Source organism: Myxocyprinus asiaticus, chromosome 42, assembly GCF_019703515.2.
Source record: "Myxocyprinus asiaticus isolate MX2 ecotype Aquarium Trade chromosome 42, UBuf_Myxa_2, whole genome shotgun sequence".
NCBI classification, from domain to species: Eukaryota; Metazoa; Chordata; class Actinopteri; order Cypriniformes; family Catostomidae; genus Myxocyprinus; species Myxocyprinus asiaticus.
Genome location: NC_059385.1, coordinates 7,857,783 through 7,870,770, shown reverse-complemented (window position 1 = coordinate 7,870,770; position 12,988 = coordinate 7,857,783). Strand labels below are relative to the sequence as shown.

The 12,988-nt window shown below is 36.5% G+C and overlaps 1 protein-coding gene across 2 annotated transcripts; it reads right to left on the bottom strand.

The window, feature by feature from the left end:
• Positions 1 to 3,135: 3,135 nt before the first annotated feature.
• Positions 3,136 to 12,588, bottom strand: LOC127432892 (glucose-6-phosphate exchanger SLC37A4-like). 2 transcript variants are annotated; one of them, XM_051684400.1, is made up of 10 exons: positions 12,537 to 12,588; positions 11,282 to 11,775; positions 9,759 to 9,991; positions 7,755 to 8,007; positions 6,192 to 6,347; positions 5,904 to 5,989; positions 5,669 to 5,782; positions 5,471 to 5,536; positions 5,212 to 5,350; positions 3,136 to 5,048 (listed from the first exon to the last, which is right to left on the bottom strand). In XM_051684400.1, exons 2-10 carry the CDS (start codon positions 11,427 to 11,429, stop codon positions 4,882 to 4,884), a joined length of 1,362 nt encoding a protein of 453 aa, XP_051540360.1. In that variant the 5' UTR covers positions 11,430 to 11,775; positions 12,537 to 12,588; the 3' UTR covers positions 3,136 to 4,881. The 2 variants fall into 2 exon arrangements, with proteins under 2 accessions (XP_051540360.1, XP_051540361.1); XM_051684401.1 differs by lacking the exon at positions 12,537 to 12,588 and adding an exon at positions 11,065 to 11,113 and having other exon boundaries at positions 11,282 to 11,444.
• Between the last annotated feature and the right edge of the window lie 400 nt (positions 12,589 to 12,988).

Below are 12,988 nucleotides of genomic sequence, written 5' to 3'. Positions count from 1 at the left end.
AACAATGACATTTATCCCCGTTCTCTCAAATCACAGGTAAAATGGCAGATTATCAGTTCATAAACACTTACTTTTCACCCTGTTCCTCACACAATGCAATCTTGTGACATATAAACACTTTTACTATAGCGCTTGACTCATTTTAACGTTTGCATTACATAACCGACTACATTTACAAGCTTGTTCGAACGTGATCAAATTGCACATTAGCTCAACTGATAGAGCGTTGCACTTGTGATTGTAAAGGACTGGGGTATGAGTCCTGAAGAGCACGCAAGTTGACACGTGAGCTTAAACTGTCATAAAAGCACCGCAAAATGACGTGGCTGTGTTTCTCATTTCACATTTGCTTTTTCTGACACTATCGGTTAGGTTTAGGTTTAGGGTAGGGATGTCGGTTTTGTTCATTTAAATTTCGATAGAACATTAACCTTAAAAACCTCATCTGTTTGAGAAAACATTTCACTCACTTTTAGCGCCACACATTGGACATTTCACTTCAGAACTGCCCCGAGATATGTAATGAACCACACAATTTTATTTTGCAAAAATGTTGCCACAGTCACGCAATGTTCGTTGCATGGGAGAAGGCACTCACGAATAGCGATGTCAGAGCACCCAGCCCCTTGAGACATAGAGAAGGTAAAAATAAAAAAAATCAATTGAAGCTTTGAAGAAAGTTAGTAATGTTAGTGGTTTTGTGAATTGTTTTCAGAGGTTTGCTACCAAACCTTGCTGTTAAGCAGATGGAAGAATTCAATAAAATTCATAATTAATATTCACTCTGATTCCATTATTTTTATTATCATTATTATTGCTGGTTTTATAGTTATTATAGTTATTAGTTAATTAATTGTTGCCTAACAACATTTACATTTACATTTATTCATTTGGCAGATGCTTTTATCCAAAGCGACTTATGACAACATTTCACTAGCATCAGAATAGTATTCAAAACAGATTAAAGTGCAACAAGAATTTTTATTTTATTTTTATTTATTTATTTTTTAGTGACCGGTTAAGTGCTCATGGAAAAGATGTGTTTTTGGTCATTTTTTGAAGACAGAAAGTGAGTCAGCTTCACGGATGGAGTTGGGAAGGTCATTCAACCAACGTGGTATGATGAAGCCGAAAGTCCGGGAAAGTGTTTTGGTGCCTCTTTGAGTTGGTACAACAAGGCAACGTTCCTTAGCTGATCGCAGGCTTTTAGTGGGCACGTAGCTCTGCAGAAATGATTTTAGGAATGCTGGAGCAGACCCAGTGACTGTTCTGTATGCCAGCATCAGAGCCTTGAATTTTGATACGTGCATCAACCGGCAGCCAGTGGAGAGAGACAAGGAGTGGTGTAACATGCGCTCTCTTTGGCCGATTAAAGACCAGATGTGCTGCTGCATTCTGGATCATTTGCAGGAGTCTAATTGCACATGCAGGGAGGCCTGCAATGAGAGCGTTACAATAGTCCAGTCTAGTTATGACAAGTGACTAAACAAGAAGAATAAAAATTCAGCAAATAGGGAGTAGAAAATTATAGATATGATTAAAATATGAAGGCAAATGCAGAGATAAATGACATGTGCACATTTAATTACAAAAGCCTTTTGTTTTTATGTATATATTTTCAATGTGAATGATACATTTAGACTTCATAAATGTCCAATCTGTAGAAGAAGCAGGCATTTAGAATAAAGTTTCGGACAAAAACTGTCGGTGTTTCTCACTTCATGCTGTTTTTAATGAATACATCACACTCAGTCGGGCGGTCACATATGGTCTAGTTACATAAATATTTCAACGTATCCGAAGCTCAAATCAGATCTGAAATTCTGCCTCTCCAGGTGGTCAGAATTCCACACAGCCACTGTGGGACACTGCATTTATAATGACTGACCTCAGTCGGATGCAGTGAAAAGGCAGCATCAGTCCAGTAAGATGAAAGAAATTGATCTGCAAAAATGTAACGAGTACTTTTGAAGTTTAAATAAAATTGTAAGGTGTAAAAAGTACTATATTTATTTGAAAATGTAATTAAGTAAAAGTAAAAGTATTCTGTTTAAATTGCACTATTAGAGCAAAGTACAAATCCCAAAAAATAATACTTAAATATTTTTACTCAAGTACTTTACACCCCTGGATACGTGTGATTTCGTATACATCATGTCATGCTGTTATTTAAAACAAATCATTTGCATTTGTTCTAGACATAGACTGACGTTTGTCTGCAAAACTGTAAAAAATCAAATGTGACTAAAATGTGATCACAAGAAGAGTTGGATACTTTTTTGTTTGTTTATTTACCTATACAAAAGACCATAACTCAAGCTTCAAAGATATAATGTCTAAAATGGCAAAAACTAGTCATAACTTTTGCTGAAACAAGCTGCCAGATGCACTAATGTGCGAGGTTACAGGTCACAGCTTTGAGGGAGAGAGAGAGATGCATATGGGTAGTAGTTGACAAGAAAAACTTGGAGGAAGTTGATATGTCCTGCATTGTGACATGCTGACACTCTGTCTAAAACTATTTTATACAGAAAGTTACTAATTCTTTAAATACTTATTCATTAAAATTCTATGACTACACAGAATATTTCATGTCACACCAAAGGTTCAAATCTTAATATTTCACATATACCATTTTTGTATGCCATATTAAAAAATTTGATAGTCACCAATTTTTAACCTTAAAGGGGCCATGACATAAGGACTATTTTAACAAATAAGAGGTTATACATTTATGAACTCAAAACTTCCTTGTTTAAACCAAGCTGCCAAAACGACTCATTATCTACTTCCTCCACATTGTGATGTCACACTGTGGTAGATATTTGCATCTGACTGCCTCCACAACAACACATAAACACCTAATTTACCACATCACTTCTGTAGCACTGCCCAGTAGCGGTGAGCAGTGAGGTGGCAGGTTGGTAAAGAGCAGAGAGCCAGTCATAACAGTGGGCATTTTCTGTCAAGTCTTAAAGGAGAACCAGCACAAAAACAGAGGGTTTCTGACAGAGGGTCAAAATGAGGAATAAACCTCTTGAATATTATAAGTGAACCTCAAGGAAAATATTAAAATGGTATGTCATCATGTCCCCTTTAAATAAATAATAATTATTATTTTATTTTGTAGCAAAATTAGTTTTCTGTCTTTTACATGCTTTATTGTACATTTGACTCCCATGCAGAAGTTCCAAGACATTCAAGAAAGAAATATTGGCAACTTTATGCTGGTGACAGGTTGCCAGCCAGAAGGTCTTGCAGTTGTAGCCTACATAATATGGTGGTTCATCTTTAAGATATACTGTATATGAAAGAGAGTTTTAATCAAACTCCCCATCTAACTGTGAATCCTTTGCTGTGGGATGCACTAAATGAGCTACTTAAGTTTAAATATACAGAAGCTAGAATCTATTATTTCACAGTGCCTGGCAGTTTAACACCACAGTCATGTGAAAATATAAAAATTCTTAAAAAAAGTGTATGCTCAAAATTAAATTAAGCAAGAACAATATATATACACGATCAGCCATAACATTAAAACCACCTGCCTAATATTGTGTAGGTCCCCCTCGTGCCACCAGAACAGCGCCAACCCACATCTCAGAAAAGCATACTGATTCTCACCACAATTGTACAGAGCGGTTATCTGAGTTACTGTAGACTTTGTCAGTTCAAACCAGTCTGGACATTCTCTGTTGATCTCTCTCATCAACATTCTCTGTTGATCTTCCATCTACAGAACTGCTGCTAACTGGATGTTTTTTGTTTTTGGCACCATTCTGAGTAAATTCTAGAGACTGTTGTGTGTGAAAATCCCAGGAGATCAGCAGTTACAGAAATACTCAAACCAGCCCGTCTGGCACCAACAATCATCCATGTGATTATCTAATCAGCCAATCGTGTGGCAGCAATGCAATGCATAAAATCACGAAGATACGGGTCAGGAGCTTCAGTTAATGATCACATCAACCATCACAATGGGGAAAAAATGTGATCTCAGTGATTTGGACCGTGGCATGATTGTTGGTGCCAGATGGGCTGGTTTGAGTATTTCTGTAACTGCTGATCAGTGGCATGTGGCATGTTCTGGCGGCACGAGGGGGAAATACACAATATTAGGAAGGTGGTTTTAATGTTGTAGCTGATTGGTATATTATATGTGTACATATATATATATATATATATATACTGTTGGAGAAGTACAGTGTTTAAAATAATTCTGTTGATACGGATAATACAATTTTAATTTAAATTTTTCACACCTTTACACATCATAAAGGATAATGCTGAGTACATGAAATTACTAGTCATAACTGGTAACACATTTAAGAATTAAATTCCTTGAAGTGGTAACAGTGGCATCGGTACAGATTTTTAAAGTGCAAAATGATTTGTAAGTAATCATTTGTAAGTTCTAGAAAAGCTGTTACACAAATAACAAAGAGGCATACCTAACTAGTGGCATGTAAATACAAGCGCAAATTAAAACCTCCATGTTAAAGAAACATTACCATTCGTGTGATATAATTTAAGTTATTGCACACTAAGAAACTAAACAACTCTCCAGACCTTGTACGTAAACATTTCTATTTTATAAAACAGTACAAGCTTTGTTCTTTTGAAAGATGTACTGTTGAGCCATCTCTAGCTGAAGTGTCAATGTACTGCTATTTCTGCTGAAAGAAATGTGATATAATGTGATACTGAAGGCGATCTGAGTGCAAGTAAAAAAAAAAAAAAAAAATTAAAAAAAGTGTCAATTAAAATAACAGTAACACTGACATTAAAACCATGGAGCCATTCTTTCGGAACAGATGTCCTGACGGTCTCTGATTGGCTGTCACATTTGCAGGGAACTCTGATAGGTTCATTTTCAGACGATTAGTCCATCTTTTTAGGTACACGGCCCATTTTAGTGCGCATGTTTCGCACAAAGAAGAAACAAACTGTTATTGCAGCACAGGAGACCTCTGCTACCCAGAATGCCGTGTCCCAGCTGTAGCGTTTTGCAATGGTGCTGAATGGCAGACCAGCAATGAAAGCACCAACTGAAAAACAAATAAAAAAATAATTCATTAAAAATCCACTCAACCAAACCTTTAGGAAAATATGTCAACATAGAAAACTTTAGCAATAAAAACGTGACTTTTTATACTCGTCTTTCTTCATGTAGATGGATTTTATTCTGAAATTAATTTTCAAAAGACTTACCATTTGCCATCAGAGCTACTATGGCATGGGACGTTCCACAAAAATTGGAGGGGGCACTCTCACTTGCAATCACCCCAAACAAGGCGATTGGTCCGTACGAGGAAAATCCAAAAGCAGCACCAAGAATCAAAATCCAAAGCTATAAAACAGAGAGAGCGAGAGAAACGGTTGGACTACATTCAGAATTTAAGCATGACGATCATGGTGATGGCGAAAATCAGTTTAAACATGATTCTAGTAAAAGGTTGGGGAGCTATACCTCTTTCTCTGACACGCCAGTGAGAACTGAAAGTGGATGGAGAGCCAAAACCCACAGTGGTGCTTCCTAAGAAAGCATATATATATGTATTTAATGGAAGAACATATAGCTAAATCATTCTGGAAAAATATACCCAAATACGAATAGGGGCAGGCTCATACTTAAATTCTGAAACTAAAATGTCATAAACAAGTTCACCTCTGGTGTCTCTGGCGTGATAGTGACCCGAAAGAGGTACATAGACACAGCCATGCCTGCCATCATCATCAGCAGCAGCCCATGACGAGGGTTACCATAGATACCCAGCCCTTGCTGTACAACAGTCCACACAGAAGTTATTGTGCGTTTATTAACATCTTTGCTTCAATACATTTCCAATGTATAGATGGAAATCAACCTATTAATGGTCTGTTTACATTGCACTTGTACTCACCCTCGCAACAGCCCTGTCAGACAGATAACCAGCTCCAATGCTGCCAAAGAACCCACCAACTTCCAGTGCACTCATGTACGAACTGCCTGCAGAAAACATACAAACACATTATCATCCTCACATAGGCCAAACAACACAGACAGTGTTAGAACTTAAAGAGGTAGAATGGCTGTATTCAGAACACCTTCATTCTGATTAAATCTAAGTTCAAACTTAAAAGGATGAAGCAATGGTTCTGAATGAACAAGCAACCAAACACTGATACTTCAAGTAAAGTAACCAACTCACCCATCATAGCAGACTGGCCTTTCTCCTGCATGAGAAAGAGTTGACCCCAATCAGTGCAGGTGATCTTCACCCCAAACACGACCAGGTAGCCTGCAGACAGCACCCAAAGGTAGGGAGACAGCAGGAACTCTTTCAAGGTGCTTTCATCATTAGGAACTGGAAAAAGGGGTGGAGGCTGAGTTGAATGACGGGAGCAGCAGCCAGTAGTGAATTATAAACATTACAACATAAAGTGAACTTAACAGTGAACTATGACAGCATAAAAAGTGGAATGTTTAAAAAAAAATGTATTAATCAATTACTTGATCCTCAATTGCTTGAAATATTAAATTCACTAAACAGGTCATAAAGGGGTAATGTCATGCCTTTTTTTTAATTACTTTTTTATTTTCCTTTTGGTTTATTTATAATGTTAATTGCACAAAAAACAGTCAAATTACAGTATTAAATGACCTTTTTACACCCTGTCTCTGGCTCGCTGTCTGAAACACTCGGTTTTTGTTATGATTGGCTAAAACCTTTGCAGTGCAAATCCCCTATACACACACACAGTGTATATATTCACTGGCTGCCAACAGTTTGGAATAATGTACAGATTTTGCTCTTATGGAAAGATATTGGTACTTTTATTCACCAAAGTGGCATTCAACTGATCACAAAATATAGTCAGGACATTAATAACATGAAAAATATCTATTACAATTTGAAAACAAATGTCCAGAACTTCTTAAACTACTTCAAAGAGTTCTCATAAAAAAATCCTCCACGTGCAGCAATGACAGCTTTGCAGATCCTTGGCATTCTAGCTGTCAGTTTGTCATTTTGTCACCAGATACTCAGGTGACATTTCACCCCACACTTCCTGTAGCACTTGCCATAGATGTGTTTGTCTTGTCGGGCACTTCTCACGCACCTTACAGTCTAGCTGATCCCACAAAAGCTCAATGGGGTTAAGATCCATAACACTCTTTTCCAATTATCTGTTGTCCAATGTCTGTGTTTCTCTGCCCACTCTAACCTTTTCTTTTTGTTTTTCTGTTTCAAAAGTGTTTTTTTCTTTGCAATTCTTCCCATAAGGCCTGCACCCCTGAGTCTTCTCTTTACTGTTGTACATGAAACTGGTGTTGAGCGGGTAGAATTCAATGAAGCTGTCAGCTTGAGTGATGGCTGCTGGAAATGGGGCCTGTCTAGATTTGATCAAAAATGACTTTTTTCAAATAGTGATGGTGCTGTTTTTTACATCAGTAATGTCCTGACTATACTTTGTGATCAGTTGAATGCCACTTTGGTGAATTAAAGTACCAATTTCCTTCCAAAACAACAAAATATGTACATTATTCCAAACTTTTGGCTGCCAGTGTATATAAAATATGATTTATTTTCCTTTATTTGGAATGTCTTTATCACCAGGGTTTTTATAAGATGTAAAAGTTTATTTCAATATTTTAAACAAATATAGTGGCCATACCTGTAGTGTTTAAGCAGCACTGTACAGAAGCAAATATTTGCTTTTGTCAAACAGTGGATTATTAAAGTCCAGCCCTGATGACACATGTTTCTTACCTCCCTTCTTTCCTGTGCCCATTTTAGCTCTAGGATCAATGCTGGGCAGCCCAACATCATTGGGCTCATTCTTCACCAGCAGAAGGCAAATGACAGCGATGGCCATGCAGATGACTCCAGACATGGACATGATGATTCTCCAGTTATAGTACTGAACCAACACTGTAGTGATGATGGGTCCCAAACTACCTGCCAGGTTCATACTGCAGCACAGGATGGCCCACCATGTCCCAAACTGAGACGGTTCAAACCACTAAAAAAAGCCAGAATAAGGTAATTTTAACAGTCAACAGCATGTCAACATAACTGTATAGAAGGGTGAATTTCACAAAACCATGTGTGGATTTCACTCCAAAATTAAAAGAAATTAATAAAGAAAAAAAAAAAACATATATATACATATATATATATATATATATAAATCTAGTTAAAAGATTTTCTTAAATAATTTTGTTTGGACTAAATTATCAATTATATTATCAAATAAAAAATAATAATTACTGTAATGCAAAAATATATATTCTTTAAATAGTAAATTATTCATACATCTTAGTAGTATTTGTTGTACTAACTTTAATTTATGCTCATTTAAATAAAATCATTATTTATATAATGACAATTTAATGAGAATCAAAATGATGAGAATAATGGGAAATACAAAAAAATGAATAAAAAAACACCTCAAAAGTAAAAGTTCAGGACGTATTCAAATATGTTTACCTTTCATGAAAATGTCACAAACTGCAAAAAAAATGTGTTGGTCCTAAAAAAGGCTTAATTCTCTTTATATAAATTATATATAAATCATTTTAATAAATAATGTTTTTATATAAAATAATTTGTGTGTTCAAATTTCTTTAACTACAGTGACTGCATGGCTATTTATGTGTGCATGTTAGTTTATGCTTGCAAAGAATGGTCTTTTCTGTGAAACACAAAACACACGACTGTGTGCATACCAAAGACTATTTATTCTCTCTTTCTGTTGCATCATACAGGAGACTGCTGTGTCAAACAATAGTAGTGATCCTGGATATTTCAAATCAGAATGCCAAATAATTTTTAGTTTAACCTTAATTCAAAAGCATGCTGGATAAAGGCCTAATATACACGTGATGATCATCCTCTTAAATGTATGACATAAATAGTTTTGGGGACCAACAAGTGCTTCCAGGCTGGTCTGGCATAGATAACTGCTGCTGGCTTCTTTAATTAGATCTGAGTAAAGATCCCAGCTTGACTCCACTTGCATGTGGCCGGTATTGAACTGATGAACTTGTTGTACCAACACAAGGCACCTAAACACTTTTCCGGACTTTCGGCTTCATCATACCACGTTGATGGAATGACCTTCCCAACTCCATCCGTGAAGCTGACTCACTTTCTGTCTTCAAAAAACTGCCAAAAACACATCTTTTCCATAACCACTTAACCAGTCACTTAAAAAAAAAAAAAATTCCATGTTGCACTTTAATCTGTTTTGAATGCTATTCTGATGCTAGTGAAACTTTGTAATATGGCACTTTTCGTACCACTGTCTTTCCTCTTTTGTAAGTTGCTTTGGATAAAAGCATCTGCCAAATGAATAATGAAATAAATGAAAATTATGAGTCTCGAATACACACTGGCACCCATTGCCAAGCAGTATGAGGTCAGAGTTTAGAATTCCTAATTATTTCTGGCAAAGTGCCAACTCTTCAAGGTGTACACAGACTAGATTTAAAGGTAAACCTATCCCTAACCCTCATCTTGTTTTAAACTCATGATTTTTTTATTTTTTTATGTTAAACACAAGAGGGGAAATTTGATGAATCCTGACATTGCTCTTTTTTTTTCTATACAATGAAAGTGAAGAGTGATTGAGGCAGTCAGTCCCTAACCTTCTGCCTAACATCTCTTTTTGTATTACATTAAAGAAAGAAATACGGTTTGGAACAACATGAGAGTGAGTAAATGATTATATAATTTTATATTTTTGTGTGAACTATCCATTGAAAGAGTTACCTTCCGAAGCACTTTTCCACATGGTGGCCAGCCGAAACCCTGACCGAACCCATTCATGAACCAAAGAATGGTAAACATTATGACAGTAGTCGACCAGGAAAAGAAGATGTTTATGATGCCCACGATGCAAAGCCCAATGGAGAAGAGCCAGCGAGCACTAATTTGATCCGAAAGCACTCCGCTGATAAACTTACTGATAGCGTAGGCCAGAGTCTGACTGCTGGTGATCAGACCTGCATCACAGGAAAAAAACAAGTTGGAAAGGACTTTCACTATTCTGGGTACTTGATGGCTTTCCTAAATAATGTGACCTGGCTGAGTAAGACAGATATTTAAACTGAAGTGTGACATTTTTACAACTATAGGTAACTTAAAGGGATCATTCCCCAAAAATGAAAATTCTCTCATCATTTACTTACCCTCATGTCATCCCATATGTGTATGACTTTCTTTCTAGCGCAGAACACAAAGATTTTTAGAAGAATATCTCTGCTCTGTAGGTCCATACAATGCAATTGAATGGTGACCAAAATTTCGAAGCTCCAAAAAGCACATAAATGCAGCATAAAAGCAATCCATAAGGCTCCAGTGGTTTAATCCATGTTTTCTGAAACGATCCAATCAGTTTTGGTTGAGAACAAACCAAAATATTACTCCTTTTTAGGGATGTGCGATACTAGTCAAATACTGTAAACGGTACTGATGCTGCAAGTCGACACTGGAATTACTAGTCGGTCAATATTTTTCCCCATGAATCTGTTCAACATTTTTACACATTTACGTTTGGCTTTATATTTTTTTTATAAAGGATGCACTTAACTTACTCTCATGTTAATGTTACATTTTAAATACTGTATAATTAATAATACAATTATTAAAAAACAGGATATCTGGAGCAGATGCATACAAAGTTTTATTTCAACTCAGGAAGAATTAGATTGCTTCAGAAGACATGGATTAAACCACTGGATTTGTATTAATTACTTTTATGCTGCCTTTATGAGGTTTTTGGAGCTTCAAAGTTTTGGTCACAATTCACTTGCATGGACCAACAGAGCTGAGATATTCTTCTAAAAATCTTTGTTTGTGTTCGGCAGAAGAAAGAATGTCATGCACATCTGGGATGGCATGAGGGTGAATAAATGATGAGAGAATTTAAATTTTTGGGCAAAATATTCCTTTAACTGACGGTTGCTCCCCCCCCCCCAAATGTTTTGCACTATCAAAAAAACATTTTGTTTCTTTTGTGCATCCCAATCAGCTAACACTGGCAAAGACAACTGTGTGAGATTGTGGTAGGAAGTACTGTATCTGTTAGTCCAACCAATAACAGAAGGGAAGTGTTCAGGGGAAACCTGTTCAAAAACAATAAATATTTTTGCAAATCCATTTGGTGACACAAGTGGCACAGAAATTACACACTTACGCTTTAAAGAAGGAATTCTGTGTTACAGTACAAAATGCAAAATCTAAAAATCCAATCCAAAACCTTTCCTGGATAGACAGGAGACATACACACTCACCAAGCTCTTCTTTATCCAGGTCAATTTCATCCATGACTGATGGCATCAGAAAGGAGAAAGTCTTCCGGTTGAAGTAATACAGCATGTATCCCACAAACATTGAGATGAATATAACAGTGCGATAATATCCATAACCAGTTGCTCCCATGATTGCACCAATGAGATGATGAATAAATATATATAATATTTAATAATAATAATTAAAGAAAACTGAGCAGAAAAGAAATCCAAGATCCAGCAGCCAATAACACACACTGGTGTTATTAAAAATGTTGAAAACAGATCCAATAGGCTGGAAACCTTTCAGTTCTAATAACCAACCATCTCCCAATGAAACATTACAAAATCAGACTTTTTAAATATGATCCAAAGATCTGATTCATTTCATCAGCCTTCTAAGAGGGGATCCACATCTTCTCAGCTCCACTCCAGGTGCCTTAATTCTGTGCATGGGTGACAAGCAGCATCTCTCCATTCAGCATTCACTGGTGTACCTGCAAAACATCTCAAATTTAGTTTACTTCGCTCTCAATGCACGCAGCAGCAGCCCATTGCGTGCTATGAAGTGGGCCTGTGTCTGAGCTAGACCGGCACTATAGACTTTCACAATCAAAACAGTTTAGGCAGGAACAGAGTATCCTTTCAAAAGATTATCTGCACTTTCTACAGCCCTCATGCAGACACAAATACTATGGGTAACTTGAGTGGCATTGGCACATCTGAAGTGCCATTTGACATCGATATGAATTTGAAACATGATGCATATGTCATCTATGGGAATGCCTCTTGCAACACTGCCAAGACATAGGATAAAAATAACGTAACCAAATTACAGGTGGGCACATATAAATGAAGCTATGCAATACGTAACGTGTGAATACAAGAGATGTTTTTGGCAGGTGGCTACTATTGGGGTTGGTACACCTGCTCCTGAATCATCCTGCGCTTTTTATGACTGGTAAAATGCCCTATGGCCTTGAAAGCGCGAGCGTGCGCTTGAGTGCCAGCACGCGCAAAGTACGCAATTATAAACACGCAAAATAAAATACAACGGCGCTCTGACGTCACTGCATCAAAATCAACCAATGCAACATTAACACTGATTCTGACCTCTAAAACACACATCCTTCTTGCCATAAAATCTTCAATACCAAAGTATCGCGTATACATGAGATAATTCACGACATATATTTTGTTTACAAAGTTTGACGTTAGTTTACGGTTTCGAATGTAAGAATTAAGGAATAAAATGTACCTCAATCAGTCCGGGCTCGTGCTAAATTCACGCCGTTGTAGGAACTCCTTCCCTAATCTGTTGTTCTATTGGCTGTAAAGCTGTCATTCATAGAGTAGTGGGCGGGCTTTAGGTACCTTCGCTGTCACGGGAAGGGGCGGGGTGCACAGCATAGTCCTCTGCTGCATATTTACATTGTATAAACTTCAGGTTTTTATTTATTTATTTATTTACGTTTACTGTAAAAATGTGACTTAAACTGCAGTTCTGGAGTAGTATAGATAAAAATATATATCAAAGTACCAGAAGTAAGTAGTATAATTGCTGAATTATTTTGAAAAATTAAAAAATAAAATAAATAAATATAATAATAATAAAAGTAATGTGGGTTTTAATTATTATTGGTTTTTTTTCCCCCAATGTTTTAATGAAAAGTTTAATTTTAATTAAGTTTAATTAATTTGATACAGTGG

What these genes read in the sequence shown, in the direction of transcription:
- LOC127432892 (XM_051684400.1), bottom strand. Translation starts at nt 11,429, where the DNA reads ATGGGAGCAACTGGTTATGGATATTATCGCACTGTTATATTCATCTCA. An exon ending in AGGCCAGTCTGCTATGATGG is followed by an intron (nt 5,990 to 6,191) that starts GTGAGTTGGTTA and finishes TGTTTTCTGCAG; the next exon opens with GCAGTTCGTACATGAGTGCA. An exon ending in CTGACAGGGCTGTTGCGAGG is followed by an intron (nt 5,783 to 5,903) that starts GTGAGTACAAGT and finishes ACTGTTGTACAG; the next exon opens with CAAGGGCTGGGTATCTATGG.